The sequence below is a fragment of the Orbicella faveolata genome, unplaced genomic scaffold, assembly GCF_042242905.1.
Source record: "Orbicella faveolata isolate gen_17 unplaced genomic scaffold, um_ofav_v1 contig_26, whole genome shotgun sequence".
NCBI lineage: Eukaryota > Metazoa > Cnidaria > Anthozoa > Scleractinia > Merulinidae > Orbicella > Orbicella faveolata.
In genome coordinates, this window is record NW_028301554.1 from 6,440,001 (window position 1) to 6,464,738 (window position 24,738).

The window sequence follows — 24,738 nt, forward strand, 5'->3', positions numbered from 1 at the left end:
TTAAGCTGTAAGGTATGGTTGTCCAAGAAGATAAATACCTCTTGGAAATTCAATATCAAACGAGACATTGAGTAAATATGATTCTGTTCCTTATTCTTTTGTAAATTTCGAAAGGCAAACATCTCCCTTTCAAATTGATATTTTTAATTTCGTGCGCCGCCAGAGACTAAATATTAATAATTAGCTTGTCGCAGATGGCAGTTTTCGAACACGGTAAAATTAAAAAGCTACAGTAGGTCTGATGGATATATCTCCTGATTTCACTTATAAATCTCTCTAGAGATGTAAATCACTTTACACATGTATATTTGAAAAAGAAAAATGTCGAAGACCCCTAATGTTAATGGACTGCTGAAGAACTCCATGAACTATAAAAAGTAAGTATCCACAAAAACCAAGCAACTACATCTATTAAATTATCAATGAACTACCCGGCTGTTGATTAGGCTATTCTGCCTTCCTTTTTAACTCAAAGAATAATTTGCTAATCAACTAAAATAAAATGAGACTTACAAATCCGCGGAAATGCAGATGAAAATTCACAATATCCCCAGAATTTAAGAGGCTGTCCGCCTAAGAATCGACCACTTAATTCGGATCAAAATTTCGATTTCCTTCAAAATTTCTCCACGAAACAAGGTTTATATAGGGTAAAAGAAAATACATTTCTTTGGTTTTTATTCTTGATAATAGTCGAGATTTTGAGGAGAATGTGATCGATACCCGGAACCCTCAAATTGGGCCTTTCACGAAGCCGAAATTAGCCTTCTTTCGGATGCTTGCTGCCGAGCGTATATTTAGCGCTCGAAGATAAGAATTACACCACCATTAGATACATCATTGTACTTAACACAAATGGTAAAATCAAACCTGAGTATGGAAAATTACTAACATTGTAATCGCTTAAACAAGGCGATGTCAACGCCATTTTCAAGAAGCGGGCCAGGTGGCGTAGCGAAAAGCGAAATTTCTCATAATTCTGACTTATTCGGAGAACCTATTGTATTTTTCTGAAAAGTAATAAGATAGACCCTTGAAACCATGGAATAAAATTGGCACTGGAGTATGTGAAAGGATAGCTACGGAGTAAATTGTCTTAAATTCAGTAACTGGTCATCTAGGCAAATAGCACGACCACTACGCTAAGTACATAAATTTCAATTTTTTTGTCTTATTCAGAAACGAAGATGACCTGGTATCACAGCTAAGGAAGAAAATTCAAAATGTCACCTTTAAATTTCCACCGCTTTACGTTCATGGCATCATGACATGATTTCCACTTTTTCGGCTATCAGTCCATTGTTACGACCAGCACAGGAAGCAGGGTTCGATTCCTCAATCTTGTGTGACTGTCATCTCAAAATATTCAATGTTTCAAATTAGTTCCGTGAAATGAGTGTAGTTAATCGAATCAACAATTTTTCCGGTTAACAAATGCACCAGTAGCGTCAAAAGTAAAAAGAAAATCGAGTAATTACGTTTGAAATACCAGTCGCCATGTTTGTTCGCTTCAAGAACTGCCGCTGACCGTATCAACAAACTTCGTAACTGAGCAAATCAATGGATAATCGATAAACAAAGTGCTTGCGAAGCAGTTATGCTAGCAAGATTATGTCAGTAGAGAAAACTTGCTCTTTTTCTGTGATCTTAAACGAGCATTGCGGGCCAAACAGAGGCGAAGAAAATATAATTTTTCTCCGCGAATGTGTGGGGGAAATTAGTAATCACCTTCGCAGATGTCACTTGTCACGCGAGAATGTCACTGAGATCGACCTAATTCTCGCTCGGGCTGGCCTATTTGACCTCAGTGCGAGCAAGGTTAAAGAGATGACTGTGTGTCCAAAACACAGAAACAACCTTGGCAGGTATTGGCAGTCCCCCAGAACCTGGCAATACCCAGAACACGCCGGGAAGTTTAAAAAAATTGAAGAAGGAATTGTAATCAACGTGAAGACCTCGAAGGAGATTTACACTTTGTTTGGCGAAAAGGCACAAGTAAATATACTACTTTTTAAATAAACAATTATTAAGACTTGAAAGCGTACCACTGTAGAAATTTGAATGGCAAAATATAGTCCTAGTGTACGTTCATTGTTATTAATCTCATTTTTTTGTGTTTGGTTAGCAATCTGTACAACATGCCCAAAAAGTCACAAGGAAAAACTAGAAGGGCGAAGTGGCTCCAAAGTTTTTCTGAAGATGAGCCTCCGATCGGTGAAAGTTGCAACAGGTACTATATAAGCATAGTAAAAAATCTTATATTTAAGCAATTGAGCAATTTTTTTCGTGTATACGTAGCCTCGTCTAAACACGAGGAGGGTTTGGAGAATTCGAGTCAGTTATGCAAACCCGAGACGTAGTCTCGGGTTTGCATAACTTTCGAGAATTCTGCGAACCCCCCGAGTGTTTAGATGAAGCTTTGTAAAAATAGAAAAGTGTCCTATGCTTTTATAAAGTAATTCTAAAAAATACGCACGAATCTTAAAACGTCACAACAGTCTTTACATATTCTCATCTAAACACACCTATCGACAAATGAGAGCGCGTGTAGTAGCTCAGTTATTTTATAAACACGAAATCAACGTAATTTACCGGTTTTTTTTTTTTTTGACTTATTAAAGTTGAAATATTTGTCTTTACCCTGTCATTTATGAAGAAATGTAACTGTTTACCAGGATTGCCAAGCAACAAGCCAAGCTGACTATCAGCAATGTTTTATCTTCGACGTCGTACAAGAAAGTACCAACGCCTACGAAGACACTGGACGAAACTTACGTCGATTGTAGCCCGGCAGGTGACTGTGTAATACTTAAATGTACTGTACTCTTTTATCAGATAACACACCTTTACCGTAATGTCCGTAATGGTTTGCTTTCTGGCTCTCTAACTCCACTCCTCCTCCCCCCCCCCCCCCCCCCCAGCCCTCTATCTCTCTCTCTCTTTCTCTTTCTAATGAGCGCCCCGCTTAACGACTTCATGTTTAATTATGATAAACGCTCTTGTTTCACCCTCTCCCTCTTCCAATTTGCGCTCCTACTGTAATAAGCGAGAACAATCAACTTTTTACTCGCCTTGTTCAGACAAATCAATGCCATCATTGGTGCCAGCGTCCTTTCATTTAAAATAGCGATAACATAGCTCTTATATCTCCATCAAAAATGTTAAATCATTGCTGAAAAGGGGGAGAACACATGAAGTAGTTGACGGTGCGTTCAGCAATTCCTTTCTTTTTAATCAAAAGTCTAATCATTCTTTATTTTAGTTTCCAGATATCAAGGATGTGTTGTTAATGAAGATAGCCTTTTGTCAACATACAACACTACAATGCATCTTGTGGCTGAGAAATCAAATGCAGAGCACACTCCGCTTGCATTTCAGTTAGACGTTCCACGGGAAAGTGCCAGCTCGGAGGCCAAGTCACAATGTGTTGAAAAAGCCAGTGAGGATTGTCTCTTGGTGTGCGACATGGTTGCACCAGAAAGCGGAGCTCAGCTATACGAAGCCCTCACCTCTCAGCGTGGGATGGAGCCCTCTTTAATTTGGATCTAGAAGCGCTGATGACAGCCTACAGAAATGCCAAGACCTCGGGGCTCAGGACACAGATCCTCAGTATTTACGCATTCAGGTATCCAATTCCCGTACTAATGAGGCTTCACGAACCGTACGAAAAGCTCACCCGTTATCAAGTGAAGCGAGCAAGAAAACATGCGAAACTGCATGGTCCTGGAACCATACCAGAAAAGGAGCTAAGGCATCGTACGCACCTTGATATGGAAAAAGATGACCATTTTCTTGCGTTTGCCAATAGACCATATTTTTACCAAGACGCGGCCTATGGTAGCCGAATACTGAAACTAGACAGCGGAGAGAAAATCCCCATGCCAAATGTAGTCCGGACAGTCACGCGATCTACCATGGTCAAGCAATGCCAGAGCTTCTGCGAAGAGGAAGGCTTTAACCCTTCGAGTCGCTCAACTTTGTTTAAAATTTTAGATACTTATTGAGGCATCCCAACGCAAGTGAGATAGTTATTTGCATGTTAATGTATTTACTGTTTCAAAAGTGTCATTGCGATATGTTTCTTCAGCTTCAAACAGTGTAATTCAGAAAACATGGTCTACAGTCAAAGCTCTCTTAACGGACACCGTAAGTGGACAGCGCTACTTGCAGACACTTTCCCAAAACCCCGTTTGAACACCAATACAAACTCCGCATTTACACATTCCCACAAGGGGCCATTCACGTAAGTAGACGCGGGGTATGATTTAGATTTTTTTTGTTGGTTTCTGAGCGCCGGACAAATGCACCTAAAGAAAACGCCCCATTAGCCACAAACTCATTTTTAATGAGTGAACTTCAAAGCTTTTACAGTACATGTCAATACAGTCTCATATTTGTCTGTTGTGAATGAGGTCGTGGTTCTTGTTTCCGCGTTAACATGTTTAGTGTGAGTGATCTAAGCTCCGGTAAGTAGCCGCCACCTATCTCTTATTCTGCTAGTGGGCGCTTACGGGGATCATTGTCGTAAGCGGCCAGGTCCAGTTGCGGACACTTTTTCTGCTGCCCGGGTTGTCCCAACTCACTTAGGATTGAAGGACAAAAAAGCTCGTGGGATTGGGGGAGGGGGGAATACCGACATACACAGGCCACCAGCCCCTGATACACACTTTTAATATTTTGAGTCTGGTCACATCGACATTTTTAACAGCAGCTGCATTACTCTTGACGAATCGGTAGGTATCGGAATACTTTACAACTGTATATTATTTAGAGGTATACCCAATAGACTGTTACACGACTAAACGTGGATACGATATCTGAAGGTAACTACCCCGAGTTTGGCCCCTGCAAATCAATCATCCCTTGTATAGGTTCGTAACTCATTTAAAATCTATAGCTTTTTTGTCATTCTAGGTCACTTCAGGGATTAGATAACATCGCTGCCGATGGTGCTACGGGTTTTCAAACAATGGAGAGAATTGTAGACGATCTCAAAGAAAAAGGGAGTGACAGGGAGTGGTGCATACGTGCACAACGAAGGTTGCAAGAGGAAAAACGATATCTAAAGACTGATTACCGAGTCCACTGCACCGAGGACAGCTCACCTTGCAAAGATCACTGCCGAAAATTTGCTTTAAGTGACCCAGTTGAGAAGGATTTTCAAGAGGAATGTGATCATGGGCATCATTTGAGATGTTACATGTGTGAGGACCTTAAAGATGTCATGAACGATATAAAGCAACAGATTCTTGAATCATCTGCCTCTATGTACAGCAAAGAATATCAAGAGGATCTCTTGTATGACTTTGAACAGGCCAGAACTGATATTTTTCAGTGGAAAGCCCATATTTTGCGATCGGTGAATCAAGACAAGGCAAAGCAAGACGTCATGAGAAATCTTAACGATAGCTCTGCCTTGGTGGTGATGGACTGGGCGATGAATCTCTTGCAAATGAAGTACAGGGAGAAGCAGTCAGACTGGTTCGCTAAAAGAGGTATCAGCTGGCACGTCTCGACCGTCATTTTTAAACAAGACGCATCCAGTGACGTGGAAGTCCACACATACGCCCACCTGTCTGATTACTACCAGCAGGACTGGTTTGCTGTCTGCTCTATTTTTGAGAATCTTCTAAAGAATATCTTGGCATCATAATTAACAGCTTATCTTCGATCGGATGAGGCGGGATGCTATCATAACAATGTCCTCATTGCATCTTTGAAAGACGTCGGGCTGAGGTTAGGCGTTCAGGTGAAACGTTGTGACTACTCCGAGCCTGCCTATGGTAAGGATTTGTGTGAGAGAATTTTGCGCCCCATGAAGAGTTCAATTCGTTGCTATTGTGACGAAGGACATGACATCAACTGCGCGGCACACATGCGCACTGCTCCTCTTGAGAGGCCAGCCCGAGGGGTAAGCGCATCCGTGTGTGTCATTGACGAGAAAAAGAACAATCTCAAGGTAAACAAAATTGATGCCTTTAGCAAGCTCCATAACTTCACGTACGATGACAAAGGCCTTCGCGTTTGGAGGGCATATGACATAGGACCGGGAAAACTAATTCCTCTTGATGACGTAGTTGTAGAACAGCAAGAGGCAAACGGGCTTATTGTTCAAGAGAATGGAGACTTTTTTACCATGAGAAATGCACGCCACCTGCATGTCAGCACCCCAGAGATTAATGACACAGAAGAACCAACTGAAGAAGCCACCTGTTTGAATGTCCAGAACCTAGTTGCCAAAAGGCTTTCAAGAGCTTCTGTGAGCTTGAAATGCATGCTGAAATCGGAAATCCCGGAAATACGCCCACGTCCGAAAGCTTTTACGACCGCATGAGGAGAGAATGGGCCAAGCGTTTTTCCACAGTTGATCCAGTGCAAGCAGCACAAGCGGCAGTGGCATTCGCATTTCAGAAGAAACGGGAAAAACGCCGCCTTCAGATCTGAGCCAAGGATGGGCTCTTTCAAAGCCTCGTGTTTCAACGCGTTTTAGTCCAAAGGTTAAGGCATATTTGAATGCAAAGTTTGAACTTGGTGAAAAAACAGGCTTGAAGGCAGATCTCAATCAAGTTTCAGCAGACATGAAAAACGCGCGAGATGAAGAGAATAATCGTCGCTTTCCCAGAGAGGAGTGGCTTACAAAATATCGGATTAAAAGCTACTTCTCCCGGCTGGTTTCTGCAAAGAGGAAAGGACAACAAACGGATGATATGGATGACGGGGCGGAACTTGAGGACGTACTTGGAGAGCAAGAAGAAAACAGTAGGCAACTACTTATAAACAACATTATTGAAAAGATTGGTCTTCGCCATCTAATTTGCTACGATGTTTACGACCTTTGTGAGTACTGCAAGGGCAGCAAACTGTCAAAGTTTAATGTTGTCATGTTGAAAGCCATCCTGAAAAACTTTGATATTTCATTTAAATCAAAGGATAGAAAAAACGATTTGGTGGAACACTTGGCTGCTTTTGTGCAGAAATGTCCGTTTTTTGAAGGGCCTGAATAACGTCTTGATACCTTGTAATTCTGTCATATTGACGATGTAATTATAGGCTGTACCAGATGCCTACGCTTCTGGTGGTAGCTTATTATAGTAAACATGCAGATGTGCATTTCAGTACGCGGAGCTTATGTGAGAAGCCACTGTTGATTACTTCGTTGTGTTAGTCTCTATATAAGCAGCTTAAGAAATGCACACGATGTCTATCAGGCGGCAGAGACTGCTAAAAGTTTATTGTTTCTGGACCGAAACTAGCCTGATGAAAAAATAACAATAGGAAAAATAAAAATATATGTGTGACCCTCTTTACCCCCATCCGCCTTTCACTGCTGATGTTATGACTGCAATATCGGTCAGCGGTGTTACAAGTCAAAACAAAATAATATTTCACCGATTTTACCGTGATTGATGAGTCCAAGCTCGATGAAATGATTGACTTCTCTTCAGCAACAGAAGTTTGCACTTGGGCAAAATATCAAAGAATTGATTACTGTATAATCAAGGAAAGTCTCGGGATTTTGGTTTCCTTTTACGGCGGGTTTTCAGGCGGCAAAGTCAGTACGAGTCGTGAGTTCCTGCGGCTATTCAAACACATCGATTTCACGTTCAATGGATAATTTTAAGACTTTTATAGGGTAAGTTTTATATCGAATGCTATTATTGTGTTATCAGCTCATTACTAATGCGACATCTATCAATTTAAACTGATATTTGAGCTACAACAATCAGAAAATATAAGCTAAGATCAATCCTTTGCTCAGGTGGCTTCACAATGCTGTGGATCGCCAAATGGCGAATTTGTGTCATTTTATTACGATCGTGCCTCTTCAACCGGAAGAATGCCAATAAATTTTATTCCATGGTTTCAGAGATCTGTCTTAACAGTTTTCAGAAAAATACAAGAGGTTCTCCGAATAAGTCAGAATTATGAGAAATTTCGCTTTTCGCTACGCCACCTGGCCCGCTTTTTGAAAATGGCGTTGACACTGTCTTGTTTAAGCGATTACAATTTTAATAATTTTCCATACTCAGTTTGATTTTACCATTTGTGTTAAGTACAATGATGTATCTAATGGTGGTGTATTTCTTATTTTCGTGCGCTAAATATACGCTCAGCAGCAAGCATCCGAAAGGCTAATTTCGGCTTCGTGAAAGGCCCAATTTGAGGGTTTCAGGTATCGATCACATTCTCCTCAAAATCTCGACTATTACCAAGAATAAAAACCAAAGAAATGTAGTTTCTTTTACCTTATATAAACCTTGTTTCGTGGAGAAATTTTGAAGGAAATCGAAATTTTGATCCGAATTAAGTGGTCGATTCTTAGGCGGACAGCCTCTTAAGTAACTGTCTCAAAATACAGTTCTGTGACGTTTCCATGTAAATTTAACAAATATACTATCGTTTTTCACCCTAGCCGAGCACTCATTCCTTTAATATTCCGTTGCGTACCAAGCTCATAAGGAATTTTCAATTCTTGCAAAAGAACACGAAAGTCAGGATAATTCAGTCCTCAGAAATGAAGGCTATTTTGATTGATGACTTCCATTGCATTTTTTTGCAAAAACTTATTTCAGTGGGTTTTTTAAGCAAATAGTTCCCAACCATTTGAAGAAATTCAAATTCAGTCTAACAAGAACAGTTCATAAGAGCTGTAAACTTTTGATTGGTTAAGCTTTAAGTGGCAGTCCCGCTAAAAGCGGTCCACTCGACTTCGGGACCAAAAATTATTTTCCCTCATTTTTTGTCAGTGAAAAGGGTTTGACACATATATATAAAAAAGCAATTTATTATTTTCCAATTCCTTATTTTTGCTTTGCTACGAGCCAAAATTGAATTTGGGCCGAACTGAGGTTGCCCACCGTGATCAGAAAGGTAAAATTCACCGGTTTTGTGAAGCGTGCTACGTCGCCTAAAATGCAGCTCACGGAATTTCGTTTTCACACGAATTTTAAGGTACATTCATTACTCTGACTGACGAAATATGGAAACTTTTCGAAAAATTCTAAGCTTACCAGCAAGGCTGAAAGACACCCTACTCCGAGGCCCTTGATCACCTACTAAAATTTAGCCAAATTTGACGGGGAAAATCTCAAAAGTTGGGTCTAAATGAAACCTAAAAAGCACATCACAGTAAATTTCATATCTTAATAAACCGTTCTATAAGTTCAAACTGATGGGTATCTCCTTGGATTGCACGCGAGAACAGATTAAAATCTGCCACAGTCAGTGTGTTTACATAGCCATCTCTGGCGGAGAAATCAAAGACAAACTACTTTTATGACCAATTATTCTGGTGTCGTCAGAAAAAATGGGAAGGGCAGTAGTCCTATAAACACAAACTGAGAAATCGGCCTCTCAACATCTGCATGCGCTTCGATATGGACGTTTTTTTGGAAGGTTTCTTGGTCCCATCTTTTGATTTTCTTCCATTGTGTTTTCTATGAAAAACGGACGGTTGATAACGGGAAAGGAAAAGTGAATTTTAGGTCCATGTCTGCTTCCTCGGCCCTCATGTATCAGCAACTCCTTCTATCTTCCGAGGAAAGGTAGATAAAAATTGAAAAGGTGCCATGATTGTCGTCGTTCGGTCATACTGAAAAGATAACACTAATCCCAAAAATTAATGGGTGGCTTTTTCATTATCAATATTGAAATGAGAAAATCTTGCCCAATCTAATGATCGGCGCGCGCGGGGTAGGGGATTTGCTGACAGAGTAAATTAGTTGCCCTAAACATACGTTATGAAGGGCTTTTGTTGAAGGTCCTATATTGATAATGGTGAAAAAGTAGCTTCTGGTAAGAAACATACCCAATTCAAGACTAGAGTGCTAAAACCATACCCAATTTACAACCAAAATGGCCAAAATCGATACCCTATTTATGACCCAAACGGCTGAAAAACCCTACCCTTTGGGGCCTCACATACAGATACCTGAGTAATTGGTCACGTTGCAACTTGTGTGACATTTTGACGAAGCCGGTGAAGCTTTCGTTGTATAAACGACCCGATAAACGGATCCCGAAGTTTATTTTATGCGCTGTGCAAGATACTAAAAGACAAGCATCAAGCATAAAACAGAAGTAAAGCCCATCATTCATCGCAAAACATCGTTCCATTCAAGCGTGTCGTGTTCGTTCAGGTTCATTTCCCAGCGATGCAACCGGCAAGTGTTCGTTGTTGTTGTTTTTCAAATTCGGGCACATAGCCCTCAAGCTCCCAGTAGTCTTAGCAGTAGTACAGGATTCAGTTGCCATTAAACGGTAAATGAAAACTTACGATTTTCTTCTTCTCTTAGTGCTACCTCTGCGGCAGAATTTATTGAAGGGTCAGGACGACGGCTACGGTTAATTTCTGCAGACCGGTACCATTATTTACTTTTGGAGTCTCGCGAGTCTTGAGAATTGATCAACTTTAACGCAACCTTCACCTCAAAACTGGATCTAGAGTGTACACAAGTATTAAAGGAAGCTTTTTGACACTACTCAGAAGGTCAACAAACGAACCTAAACGGAAGAAGGTGTATTTTCACCGGGCGCTAGGGTTATACAAATGAGCTTTGACACGAGCGATGGCTATGTAAACACACTGACTGTGGCAGATTTTAATCTGTTCTCGCGTGCAATCCAAGGAGATACCCATCAGTTTGAACTTATAGAACGGTTTATTAAGATATGAAATTTACTGTGATGTGCTTTTTAGGCTTCATTTAGACCCAACTTTTGAGATTTTCCCCGTCAAATTTGGCTAAATTTTAGTAGGTGATCAAGGGCCTCGGAGTAGGGTGTCTTTCAGCCTCGCTGGTAAGCTTAGAATTTTTCGAAAAGTTTCCATATTTCGTCAGTCAAAGTAATGAATGTACCTTAAAATTCGTGTGAAAACGAAATTCCGTGAGCTGCATTTTAGGCGACGTAGCACGCTTCACAAAACCGGTGAATTTTACCTTTCTGATCACGGTGGGCAACCTCAGTTCGGCCCAAATTCAATTTTGGCTCGTAGCAAAGCAAAAATAAGGAATTGGAAAATAATAAATTGCTTTTTTATATACATATGTCAGGCCCTTTTCAATGACAAAAGATGAAGGAAAATAATTTTTGGTCCCGAAGTCGAGTGGACCGCTCTATGGCGGGACTGCCACTTAATAATTAGCGTACATCAAGGAAAAAGTTGACAATATGCCACTTGGTGCCGTCAAACGTTGTTAGGTAAACGCCCACGGTTTTGCACATGAGCTGTTTCCTCGTCACGATACAGCACTTACACCTTGCTTTCTGTCAAAATTAACCTTCTCAAACTATCTTTTACAATCAACTTCCTACTTAATGCTTGGGGAAATTAATTGTGCAGGTTTATTAAAGGGAACTATTTACACACGTTTGAGATAACCGTCAGTTCTTTACAAACTTTTCCGCAAAGCCACCATGGACTATATGAACAACAAGCTTACTCATTCACTGTTTTAAGGAAATAAATTGAAGCAAAACATGCTAACCACCATTTGAAACCTTTGCTTAAAAATCAAGAGAAAAAGAAACACAGCAGATGCTTCTGTGCTGATCAACCCGTCAAATTTGAGGAACATGATATAAGCTTCTTGATCGATGACGCATCTTAGTCACGAATTATGGCGATATAATCATTCCAAAACTTTCTTTTTTTTAAGTCAGTTTTAAGTCAACTGAGACATGTCATGTGAAAGATAAGTCCACGATGATTGGCCTTAAAACGGTCAAAAAACTACAAATTTGGTCATGATCTGTCACTCGCTCGTCTTTCTCATATATTGCGGTTTGGAGAACTCCTATTTTTCCCATCAAGTAACGATACGTTATTATCGGCAAAGTTTAATCGACGTTTCAATCGTTCAGTGAAACTGAAATATGATGAGAACAGAAGCAGCTACAAATAGCTCAGTGAACACGACTGGTTCATCAAGAATTGATCCTTCCAAGGCAGAAAGCATTGCATTGTGCGCCGCATTTATTTTGACATTTGTGTTTATTGTTGTAGGAAACTTGCTCACCATTGTTCTGTTTGCAGCAGACAGGAGCCTTCGGAAGAGAAGTTTGTTTCTAGTCATCAATATGGCGTTTGCTGACCTGATGATAGGAATCCTGTCGCTACCTATCTACATTTACAGTTTTGGGAGACGTTTTCAACTTTGGAACGGTGGTTGGTCGATGTCTTTGTCCATTTTCTTCGCGATCATTGATATCTTTTTCTCGAATTTGTCCTTAATTTCTGCAGCTTTCATATCTGGTGAGAGATTTTACGCAATTTACTGGCCGTTTAAGCACCGAACACTGCCAAAGCGAGCATACCGTATTATTATTTTTAGTGTGTGGGCACTGACTCTCCTTATCGCCGCCCTCTTCACTGCAACACTTCTCTTGTTTTCATTCAAACATTATATGTATTATTGGATGCCATACGTCATGATTATAACATTCATCATATGTGGCAGTAACATCGGCATTTGGAGAAAGTTTCGACACGGAAATATCGCTTCACAACAGGAAAACAGAGACTCGAGAAACAAACGCTTAACAAAGACCTTGCTATTTGTGTCTATTCTTGCTTTGCTGTCCTGGATCCCTTTAGTTATTTTCAACTGTTTAATTTTCGTGTATGATGTCCAAATACCGTGGAAATTTTATGCCTTGGTGAACGTTATAAATTACTCCAATTCGTTTGCAAATCCAGTTGTGTACGCATTAAGAATACTTGAGTTTAGAAAAGCCCTGGTTTTGTGCTGTTTAAGAAAACCAGCGGCGCCAAACATGCTAAATATTAATAGAAGAAGTAACAAGACTCCGGAGACAGAGCTCAGAACTTTACGAACAGACAACAGTCTCCTACATGTACAGCTGAAGTTTAATCAAGAAGTTCTGGATACCAAACTTTAGAAACTCTGAGTTGATGTTGTAGATTAGACGCTCTTAAATTGTAAAGCGAAACATATGTTCCGTGATCAGGGAAGCGTTCTACATAAATTTGTTTACACGCATATTTTGTCTCTTACGGTAATTTCATTGAAATAGAACTCGCAATAAAGTTTTTTTCGAACTTTACCTGTTGGCTGCTTATTTCAAGAGCATTTAAATTTTGCTTAAAAGTTAACGTTAAAAAGCAAGGACGTTTCGACCGTTCGACGGTCATTTTCAAGTTGAAAATGAAGTAAAATTTTTGCACACGCCCAAACATATACAATCGATTATAAGAATGCTAATGAGACACTGACTAAAACTCTAGGATATTTACGATGCAAGAAATAATTAAGTAAATAGCTTCTTGATGGAAGAACTGCCAATTCGAGGAGATTTTGAACGCACGGTTTAACATTGTCTTCAGTAGAGAATGTTTATACCAAAGCCATGTTGACATAAGGTATAAAAATTCTCTACTGAAGACAATGTTAAACGGTGAGTTCAAACTCTCCTCGAATTGGCAGTTCTTCCATCAAGAAAGTGAACGTCTTAAAATGGTTTTTGCTCGCCTGCATTATCCCAAAACCCTTTTAGAGAACACCATCAGACATTTTATTGAAATGAAAGTTACTGAGAATGTATCCTATCCTGATGCACCCATCAGAATTGTCTTACCGTTCAAAGACCAAAAAGGGTGATCCCTGCATTCAAACTAAATGAAAAATCGTTTGGTTTAACAGTAGCCACCATTTTGTATATGCTGTGTTTGTGCACGCGCTCGTGAGCGCGCGCTAATGACGCAAAAATCGTGCGTAGTAGGGATGCGCAGTGCAATTCTGAGGAATAACCTTAACTCCGTTTGAGCACCGCCTCTAACCACAGCTAAACTACAAGGAATATTTAACTTGGTTCAGGACCACGTAACATGTAAACTACTATTTAACAAATTTCCAACCCATTTAAGGCCATAAGGCATGAGATGTTTATTATTCCACTGAATAATTTTGCGGTTGGTCAAAATTAGATGAGGAAGAGAATTTGGGCCAATGTCTTCGAAAAAATCAGAAACCTTGTGCCCTTTTGACGCCATCTTTCGGAAACATATGTATGACAATGCCTTGCGTGTAAGTGGTGTTTTCATAGCTCACCAAAACAGGCCCTCCGATAACAGAAAACTTCCCGGCATTCTTTCGCTTGTTTCTCTCAGTTGCTGTGATGGCTGGAAAGTTTTACACACCTTATGACGTCAACGGTCCTAATTTGCATATTTTGACCGCACGCGCAATGTCGAACATTTTTTATTTGAATTACCCAACTTCGAAGCAGGAAAAAAATTATTGCGCGCTTGTCCGAAGCCCAAAATCAAAAAAAAAAAACCAGTCAGAGAAACATAGACTGAAATATTTTAGGATAAAACAAGTGGGGAAAAATTTAACTTCATAGGCACTTTAAGGACGTTCGCGCTAATTGTTTCTGCGCATCCTTACCACGCACGCAAATTCACAAGCCACGTCATGCATCGAGTGTGCGCTCAGTAATATCAAAGCGCTCTGGGAGCAAACTCGTGAATTGAACAGATGAATTAAATTATTTTTGGATTATCTGGTGAAGGGAATTTTGTGGTTGATTTTCACATTTAGAGTACAAGCAGTAGTTCAGTATTCGCTAATAAAGTACCAAACAAACAAAGTTACATTTGGATAAGATGCATGGCATTACAATTGACACGATCATGCTATTACCTAAAAATATGAAGAAAATCTATCGATTAGAAGTTTGAATTTTTTGCAAAATGCACCATCGAATTTCGTTCTTTTTAGCTTTTCGTTTATCTTTGTGGCGGTTTTAAATGCCTATTGAAGGGTTAAGTTTTGTGAAAACGTTGGTAACATTTGAAATTATTAACACAACGGATTCACTTATACAAAATATTACTAGGATAGTTTTTCTTCGTTGACTCATCTTTCATCGTTTTAGCTTTGAAGATTTTATTTTGTAACCACTGCATATTGTTTACGTTTGAATGCCCTAACGGTAATACAGACTTCATTTTCCCATGAGCCATTCCACGAGTGTGTTTGTGGCGCCTAGTTGGGAGATTATCGGACACCCTACCGCAATGAAACATAGTTTGTTCTGAATATGAATATTAAACAAAATTCAAAACAGCAACATTAACAAAACTTGCTCATTTTTTTAGAAGGTTGGTTAGCAATACAACTTCCGGATGGTTGGTTAGAATTTACGAGTTTTTTCGTTTTGGATGGGGGCAGGTGGGCGTGGTATGTAATCGTGTGATCTTCATGCCACAGGTTTTTGGTAATTTACAAACCCTTATGAGCAAGTTTATAAACATTTATTTTTGTTATACTAGCAATCTGCACAACGTGCAGGAAGCAACACAGTGAAGACGTTGCTCAAAAAACAGACTGGCTGTACCCCATGGAACCTGAAGACAAGACATCCCATCAAACGTATGTATCGAGTGCAATCCGTTTCGAAAAAGAATGAGTGAAAAATCACTATTACTGTCACCTTTGTTAATAGCGTGACGTGACTTGACAAATACACTTGCTTTTACATTTTCATAGACTTGCCAAACAGGCTGCCATGGAAACCATCGGCCTCCTTGTTACCTCGACCCCATTCCGTGAGCCTCCAATACCTCAGAATATCGTCTCGACTCCATGCTGGACTCCGGGAACAGATGCCGCGTCTCCTCCAACACCCTTAGTTACAGATACCGTTGGTGTGTATAACTCAGCTATGGACACGATTGCAAATCTCACTGCACAAGAAACAAGACGTGAGCCTCTTATCTCCCAACTGAAAACCCCCTTGAACAACTTGAGCAAAGCAGAACAGTTGAATGTTGTACAAAAGGCTAGTGAAGACTGTTTGCTAGTGTCTAGTGCAATAGCACCTGGAGGTGGCGAGGAGCTCCTCAAGTCCATGGCTCAGTCTACACAAAGAGAAAAGTTTGACGGTTTACCACCTGGTGATCTAGTGGTACTTATGACTGCATACAAGAACGCTAAGACTAAGAATTTAAAGAGACAGATACTAAGCCTTTACGCATATAGATATCCCATGAGCATGCTGCAAAAAATTCACCAACCATACGGAAAACTATCCACATGGGAAATAAAGCAAGCCCGCTCTCATGCTAATCTAAGCGGCCCTGGTACAACCCCTGAAGTTACAACCAAGCCCCGCGTACGTCTCGACATGAGTAAGGTCGATCACTTTGTGGAATTTACAAATAGACTGTACTTCTATCAAGACGTTTCTTATGGTAGTAAAATACTAATCCTCGAAAGTGGCGACAGAATAGAGATGCCTAATGTTGTGAGGACAGTGACCAGATCTACAATGATTGAACAATACTTGGAGTATTGTAAAGAACAATGTCACGAACCACTGAGTAGGTCAACTTTGTTCAAAATCCTGGAGGTTCGAGACGCATATCGGCGTAAGTCGCTCCAGGGCTTGTGCAATACCGCAGCTGATGACGCGGCGGGATTTCAGACTCTTGAGACACTGGTTGAAACTCTTGAGAAAGGACGAATGGAGAAACAGTGGTGTCTTGATGTTCGTAGAAAGCTCAGAGATGCAAAACGCTATCTCAAGACTGACTTCCGCGTACATTGCCAGCCACATGATTCTACTTGCGCTGACCACTGTCGACATTTTGCGCCCAGTGATCCTGTCGAAGCCGATTTCCAGCAACCCTGCTCTCATGAACACGCATTCAGTTGCGATGACTGCCAAGGGATGAAGAATGTACTGCAGGATGTCAGACTGGAGTTCGAAGGGTCATCCTGGACACCTTACAGCTCAGAACAACGAGAGGATCTGCTATATGATTTTGACCGCGCAAAGTCAGACATCTTGCTGTGGAAAGCCCACGTTATTCGTTCGATAAACCAGGAAGAGGATAAACAAGATGCACTTAGATCATGATCAGCCGACGACACGTCAGCTATCCTAATAATGGACGGGGCCATGAAATTTCTTCAAGTTAGATATCGTGAGAAGCAGTCCGATTGGTATGGAAAACGAGGCCTTAACTGGCACATATCAACGGTCATAACTAAAAATGCTAGCACTGGGAAGGTTGAGCTGAAATCATATGCGCATATCTTTGATTCGTGCCAGCAGGACTGGTATGCAGTCTGCTCGATCAATCATTGAAAACAGACTGGAGGTTGTAAAAAAAGGATCATCCCCAGATTATCCGAGGGAGTCTTAGGAGTGACGTAGCAGGCTGTTACCACAACAACTTCCTCTTGGTGGCCGTAAGAGATGGTGGGAAACGAGTTGGTCTTACTGTCGCGCAGTATGACTTCCGAGCCACAGTACGGAAAGGATGTGTGTGATAGAATCCTTTGTCCGATGAAATCAATATCCGGTTTAGTTGAAATTGGTATCTACATGCAAATCGGAGTAATTGGTCTCGCAAAGTCCAAAAAAAATCATTAGTCAGAAATATTTCCCGCCAAATTTTTAGCGAAGAATATTCCCTTATACCTACTTTCTGCGATTGTTATCCATGATTTACCAAAATATAAAAAATAGAATTTTCGCGGAAAAATTTAGCCTAAATAACGGTAAGGATTTGGCAAGTTTGAAATGTTTACATAGGTTAATAACGATGTCAGAGCTTAAAAACTCTATTCTGCAGTCCAGCTAACTATTTTTTGCCTGTCGATACCAATTTTTAACTAAACTGTATATTGATAACAGTGCAAAAGACCATCACAAAAATGTTTTTCCGTGGAAATGAACTGCCGCACTTTTGAAAAACGACTCGCTGAAAATGGGTAAAATTTGGGTCACGCTCATTAGCGATTCGGCGGCGATATTTGGCACCTCGTGAAAACCGTAGAATTAATGCGAAAGACCGCTAATATTTCTCAATCAACTAATAAGGAAACAAATATCATCTCATGAAAATAAGAGTTTCTGGAGTTTGTAGGAAGTACCTTTTAGGCTCATCTAAAGTTGTCCGAAATTTCGATCATTTTAGACCGCTTGAGGGCCAAAATCGCGATGTGGCGATATCTCGAAGAAAAACGAACACCTACCTCGGCAAATGTCATGGTTGTTAATCTTTTCGGATAGCTTTTATACTGTGAAAAGATGAATGTAAACGGCCGACCTCGATCTTTTGGTACTGCCCGGTTTTCTCCGACAATGACACTTAAGAATTTATATGGGGAACTTAAGAACAATAATCGGTGCGAAATTGTGTCAGGCAAGCTTTCGCGTCTGAAATTAGCTATGTTGATCAAACTCCTGTAGTTCCAAAAGGTTAGTGCCCAAAGTTTTTTTTCCAGTTCTCGGTACACTAGCCCTAGTACTAGACATGGATATTGGTCAGGGCTCCAAGTCACGTTATACTTTTGAGAAACACTCCTTCAACCAGCAACATGCCCGCTAAAATTTTGCGAAGGCCTTCTGTACGGCAATTTCAAAAAATCATAATTAATTTTTCTTCAGCCCGATTTTCAATATTTTACCGTTAATCGAAAGAAAAACATGAAATAAAATCATATCTAAGTTTTATTGTATTTGAGTAAAAGCGTAATTTTTCAGCTCCTTCCGCGCAACGCCTAAATTTGACTCGAAACAGAACGGTTTTACGGTTTTGGACCGTACTCGGAAATCGTCGCCAGGAATATTGAAAAATAGCACTTAAAGCCAAATTATTGCTATTTTTGTTTATCATATGGACTAACTGTCTCACACAGAAAATTTGAAGCAATTCTGTTTTCGGCCGAAAATCGAGTGGTCGGTTCTTATACGGACAGCCTCTTAAGCTGTAAGGTATGGTTGTCCAAGAAGATAAATACCTCTTGGAAATTCAATATCAAACGAGACATTGAGTAAATATGATTCTGTTCCTTATTCTTTTGTAAAGTTCAGAAGGCAAACATCTCCCTTTCAAATTGATATTTTTAATTTCGTGCGCCGTCAGAGACTAAATATCGATGATTACCTTGTCGCAAATGGCAATTTTCGAACAAAGTAAAATTAAAAAGCCACAGTAGGTCTGGTGGATATATCTCCTGATTTCACCTATAAATCTCTCTAGAGATGTAAATCACTTTATACATGTATTTTTAAAACAGAAAAACGTCGAAGACCCCTAATTTCAATGGATTACTGAAGAACTCCATGAACTATAAAAAGGAAGTATCCACACAAACCAAGCAACTACATGTATTAAATTATCAATGACTTACCCAGCTGTTTATTAGGCTCTTCTGCCTTCCTTTTTAACTCAAAGAATAATTGGCTAATAAAATAAAATAGAATGAGACTTACAAATCCGCGGAAGTGCAGATGAAAATTCACAATATCCCCAGAATTTAAGTAAGAACCTGTCTCAAAATGCAGTTCTGTGACGTTTCCATGTAAATTTAAACAAATATACTACCGTTTTTCACGGTAGCCGAGCACTAATTCCTTTAATGTTAAGTTGCGTACCAAACTCATTAGGAATTTTAAATTCTTGCAAAAGAACACGAAAGTCAGGATAATTTAGTCCTCAGAAATGAGGGCTATTTTGATTAAGGACTTCCATTGCATTTTTTTGCAAAAATTTATTCATAGTGGGTTTTTTAAGCCAATAGTTTCTAACCATTTGAAGAAATTCAAATTCAGTCTAGTAAGAACAGTTCATAAAAGCTGTGGACTTTTGATTGGTTAACCATTAATAATTGGCGTACATCAAGGAAAAAGTTGACAATGTGCCACTCGGTGCCGTCAAACGTTGTTAGGTAAACGCCCACGGTTTTGCGCAAAGGCTGTTTCCTCGTCACGATACAGCACTTACACCTTGCTTTTGTCAAAATTAACCTTCTCAGACTATTTTTTACAACTAACTTCCTGCTTAATGCTTGAGGAAATTAATTGTGCAGTTTTATTAAAGTGAACTATTTACACACCTTTGAGATAACCGTCAGGTCTTTACAAACTTTTCCGTAAAACCACCATGGAGTATATGAACAACAAGCATACTCATTCACTGTTTTAAGGAAATAAATTGACGCAAAACATACTAATCATCATTTGAAACCTTTACCTCAAAATTAAGAGAAAAAAAAAAAAAAAACACAACAGATGCTTCCGTTGATCAACCCATCAAATCTGAGGAACATGATGCAAGCTTCTTGATGGATGAAGCATCTTAGTCACGAATTATGGCAATATAATCATTCTAAAACTTTTCTTTAAAATATGTCTTCACAGGCTGCGTCAGTTTTAAGTCAACTGAGATATGTCATGTGAAAGATAAGTCCACGATGATTGGTCTTAAAACGGTCCAAAAGCTACAAATTTGGTCATGATCTGTCACTCCCTCCTCATTCTGATATATTGCGGTTTACAGAACTCCTGTTTCCCTCATCAAGTAACGATACGTTGTTATCGGCAAAGTTTAATCGACGTTTCAATCGTTCAGTGAAACTGAAATATGATGAGAACAGAAGCAGCTACAAATAGCTCAGAGAACGCAACTGGTTCATCAAGAATTGTTCCTTCCAAGGCAGAAGGCATCGCATTGTGCACCGCATTTATTTTGATATTTGTATTTATTGTTGTAGGAAGCTTGCTCACCATTGTTCTGTTTGCAGTAGTTTGCAGTAGTTTCTAGTCATCAATATGGCGTTTGCTGACCTGATGTTAGGAACTATGTCCCTACCGCTCTACATTTACATCGTTGGTTACAGTTTTGAACTTTGGAAAGGTGGTTGGTCGATGTCTTTGTCAATTTTCTATGCAATCGTTGATACCTTTTTGTCGCAGGCGTCGTTAATTTCTGCAGCTTTCATATCTGCTGAGAGATTTTACGCCATTTACTGACCGTTTAAGTACCGAACACTGTCAATGCGAGCATACCATATTATTATTTTTACTGTGTGGGCACTGACTGTCGTCGTCACCGCCCTCTTGTTTTCATTAAAACGTCAGTCTATGTATTATTGGATGCCATACGTCTTGATTATAATATTCATCATATGTGGCAGTAACATCAGCATTTGGAAAAAGTTTCGACGCGGAAATATCGCTTCACAACAGCAAAACAGAGACTCGCGAAACAAACGCTTAACAAAGACCTTGCTATTTGTGTCTATTCTTGCTTTACTGTCCTGGATCCCTTTAGTTATTTTCAACTGTTTAATCTATGTCTTTGATGTCCAAATACCGTGGAAATTTTATGACCTGGTGAACGTTATAAATTACTCCAATTTGTTTGCAAATCCAGTTGTGTACGCATTAAGAATACCTGAGTTTAGAAAAGCCCTGGTTTTGTGCTGTTTAAGAAAACCAGCGGCGCCAAACATGCTAAATATTAATAGAAGAAGTAACAAGACTCCGGAGACAGAGCTCAGAACTTTACGAACAGACAACAGTCTCCTACATGTACAGCTGAAGTTTAATTAAGAAGTTCTGGATACCAAAGTTTAGAAATTCTGAGTTGATGTTGTAGATGAGACGCTTTTGAATTGTAAAGCGAAACATATGTTCCGTGATCAGGGAAGCGTTCTACATAAATTTGTTTACACGCATATTTTGTCTCTTACGGTAATTTCATTGAAATAGAACTCGCAATCAATTTTCTTTCAAACTTCACCTGTTAGCTGCCTACTTCAAGAGTATTTACATTTTGAAATAAAAAAGGAGGGTTCCGGTATTCGTTTAGGAGCAGGAGGACCTTCAATAAACCCCATAATTCCTTAAACTATCTCCTTTCAGAAACGTTTACATTTGAACCATCCACTTAACGCATTTTGAGAGCAGAAAAAAAGGGAGAAAGTTAAGTGAGAAAAACATCAATGAATGCACTACAGCAATTGTAAGGAGTAATTTGATGGCGTTTCAATATGTTCCAAGCACGCAGTGTTCTTGAGAGCACATATTATCTTTTCCAAACGCTAGCTATGCTCTCATTTTCTATTTTCACTGCCTAGAAAAAAGGTGATCCTTACATTTAATAGCAATAGCCACCATTTTGTATATGTTGTGTATGTGCACGCGCTAATGACGCAAAAATCGTGCGTAGTAGGGAGGCGCAATGGAATTCTGAGGAATAACCTTAAGTCCGTTTGTACAACGCCTCTAACCACAATTAAACTACAAGAAATATTTAATTTGGTTCAGGACCATGTAACATGTAAACTTCTATTTAACAAATTTCCAACCAGTTTAAGGCAAAAAGGCATGGCATGTTTATTATTTCGCTGAATAATTTTACGGTTGGTCAAAATTAGATGAGGAAGAGAATTTGGGCCAATGTCTCCGAAAAAATCAGAAACCTTGTGCCCTTTTGACGTCGTCCTTCGGAAACATATGTATGACAACGCCTTGCGTGTAAGTGGTGTTTTTACAGCTCACCAAAACAGGCCCTCCGATAACAGAAAACTTCCCGGCATTCTTTCGCTTGTTTCTCTCAGCTGCTGTGATGGCTGGAAAGTTTTACACACCTTATGACGTCAACGGTCCTAATTTGCCTATTTTGACCGCGCGCGGAATGTCGCACATTTCTTACTTGAATTGCCCAACTTCGAAGCAGGAAAAAAATTATTGCGCGCTTTTCCGAAGCCCAAAATCGAACATTACCAATCAGAGAAACATAGACTTCAATATTTTAGGGGAAAAAAAGAGGAGAAAATTTCACTTCATAGGCACTTTAAGGACGTTCTTGCTAATTGTTTCTGCGCATCCTTAACACGCACGCAAATTCTCAAGCGCGTCATGCATCGAGTGCGCGCTTAGTAATATCAAAGTGCTCTGTGAGCAAATTCGTGAATTGAACAGATGAATTAAATTATTTTTTGGATTATCTGGTGAAGGGAATTTTGTGGTTGATTATCACATTCAGAGTACAAGCAGTAGTTAAGTATTCGCTAATAGAGTACCAAACAAACAAAGTTACATTTGGATAAGATGCATGGCATTACAATTGACACGATCATGCTATTACCTAAAAATATGAAGAAAATCTATCGATTAGAAGTTTGTATTTCTTGCAAAATGCACCATCGAATTCCGTTTTTTTTTAGCTCTTCGTTTATCTTTGTAGCGGTTTCAAATGTCTATTGAAGGGTTAAGTTTTGTGAAAACGTTGGCAACATTTGAAATTATCAACGCAACGGATTCACTTATACAAAATATTACTAGGATAGTTTTTCTTCGTTGATTCATCTTTGATATTTGAAGTTAAAAACCCTGGAGACCATGCTGATTTACGCGAACCAATAATTCAAAATCAGACTAGTTTTCCACATGCTTTATCTCTGAAACGAAGTCCGTGACCCCTCCCCCCCCCCCCCCCATTTTTTTTTTTTTTTTTTTTTTTTTCATTCCTGAAACAAGTAATTCATTATCTGTGCGTATTAGAAGTTTGAAGAAAATCTATCGAGTAGAACATTTTCGGGTGAACGTCCTTAATTTAGCGTGCAATGTTTCAGCATTCGGTTCTCGGATTTTGGAGGTAAGCATAGCGTTCGTTTTGTTCCTGGCCCTCTTTACTTCACCTCGGTAAATCCGTACATGTTTATGAGGCTTGCTATATAGATGCCTCAAGCGAATGCTGAAGGCCAGCTACATTGGGCGTCAAACCTCTTCAGTTCGCTCTCTCAATGGCTAAGGGTAAAGCGAACACGTTTTATTTGAGGGTTCGCTACCGACTAATAACGAGGAAATCCGGGAATAATCGACTTGGGGACCAAGAAGACAAACACTCATTTTCTCTACATGAATTAGAAAACAAAGTTTGATTTGCATATTAGAATCATCTACTCCACCCTCGAAGTGGAGGGAAATGTAAGTTCTCATGCTCAAAACAATTAAGGCATTTATAACATTGAATTGCCTTTTTAGGGAAAAAATCTAGCATGCGAGAGGTTAACAGTAACCCAAAAAGTTATAGCAAGGCAATGATTTCAAATGAAAATGTCTTGATCCCTCAAAGAATTAAAAGTACGCATCTTTCTTGCTGTATCAAGCTAACTGTATTCAAGCTTGTGAAAGGTAGTTTCAATCACGATGTTCGGTGGTTTGCCAGTTTTGAGTGATTTTTTGAGCGGTTTTTCACTCAAGAAATTTTGATAAATTTCAGTCTGGTTTCTCGTAGGCCCCAACAAACGCCCTCCCCCCCCCCCCCCCCCCACCCCCATATCGACGAGTTTTTCATTAATTACACAAGTCTGATTGTGTGCTGCGTTTAATGTTCATTGTTAAGGCACTCGCGCTTGTTAGGTATGAGATGGTTATAGCCAACTCAGATCCAAAACGCGCGCTAGTGAAATAACTGTTTGATATTACACTTGGGCGACGCGTGACTAAACCTTGCATAAGTACTTGTCTTTTACATTGTTTGTCTATATGTTCATTGAGTGTGTAAATTTGTTTTCCTACATTTTTACTAGTTCGAAGAAGCGAATTATTCATGAACAATTTTAGAAACCAGATGAAGCGTTCTGGCACAGCCGTTGCTCAGCTTTTTGTGGCGTGTTTTTAACCAGGCAATATTATTCTTTTTTTTTCGTTCACCGTGCATTGTGAGAACTTTGTAGTCAATCACAAATAAAACATGCCTTAGCGCTCAAGTTGTCGTCGCTATGCTACAAAAGAATTGTTTTATGCTTTTAGCGGTGCATATATCGAGTTATGGATGCACTTTGGAAGTTTGGAGCTCGTGCTCTCCAAACTTCCCGCGTGCATCCATAAGTCGTTATACGCTGTGGCAAAAAGTCACAGAATTTAACGCGGTGAATGTGAAAGAAATATTAAATTCGTGATCTT

General features: G+C 39.6%; 3 protein-coding genes and 1 long non-coding RNA gene across 4 annotated transcripts in view; 3 read left to right on the top strand and 1 right to left on the bottom strand.

The window, feature by feature from the left end:
- LOC149107842 (uncharacterized) overlaps positions 1-1,543 on the bottom strand; it is a 20,890-nt gene extending 19,347 nt beyond the window's left edge. Inside the window, exon 1 of the long non-coding RNA XR_016209155.1 lies at positions 1,231-1,543. This is a non-coding gene — a long non-coding RNA (uncharacterized LOC149107842). The remainder of the gene's footprint in view (positions 1-1,230) is intronic.
- A 2,647-nt stretch (positions 1,544-4,190) lies between these two features.
- LOC149107845 (uncharacterized) lies at positions 4,191-5,653 on the top strand. Its single transcript, XM_089296141.1, has one exon. The coding sequence runs from the start codon at positions 4,970-4,972 to the stop codon at positions 5,651-5,653; it is 684 nt and encodes a 227-aa protein (XP_089152267.1). The 5' UTR covers positions 4,191-4,969.
- Positions 5,654-11,877: 6,224 nt separating this feature from the next.
- On the top strand, positions 11,878-12,903 carry LOC149107846 (adenosine receptor A3-like). Its single transcript, XM_089296142.1, has one exon. It carries the CDS (start codon positions 11,878-11,880, stop codon positions 12,901-12,903), a length of 1,026 nt encoding a protein of 341 aa, XP_089152268.1.
- A 2,276-nt stretch (positions 12,904-15,179) lies between these two features.
- Positions 15,180-17,490, top strand: LOC149107847 (uncharacterized). Its single transcript, XM_089295959.1, has one exon. The coding sequence runs from the start codon at positions 15,535-15,537 to the stop codon at positions 16,885-16,887; it is 1,353 nt and encodes a 450-aa protein (XP_089152085.1). The 5' UTR covers positions 15,180-15,534; the 3' UTR covers positions 16,888-17,490.
- The last annotated feature ends 7,248 nt before the right edge of the window (positions 17,491-24,738 follow it).

Excerpts from the sequence above, each read along its gene's own strand:
- LOC149107845 (XM_089296141.1), top strand. The coding sequence starts at position 4,970 with ATGGAGAGAATTGTAGACGATCTCAAAGAAAAAGGGAGTGACAGGGAG.
- LOC149107846 (XM_089296142.1), top strand. The coding sequence starts at position 11,878 with ATGATGAGAACAGAAGCAGCTACAAATAGCTCAGTGAACACGACTGGT.
- LOC149107847 (XM_089295959.1), top strand. The coding sequence starts at position 15,535 with ATGGAAACCATCGGCCTCCTTGTTACCTCGACCCCATTCCGTGAGCCT.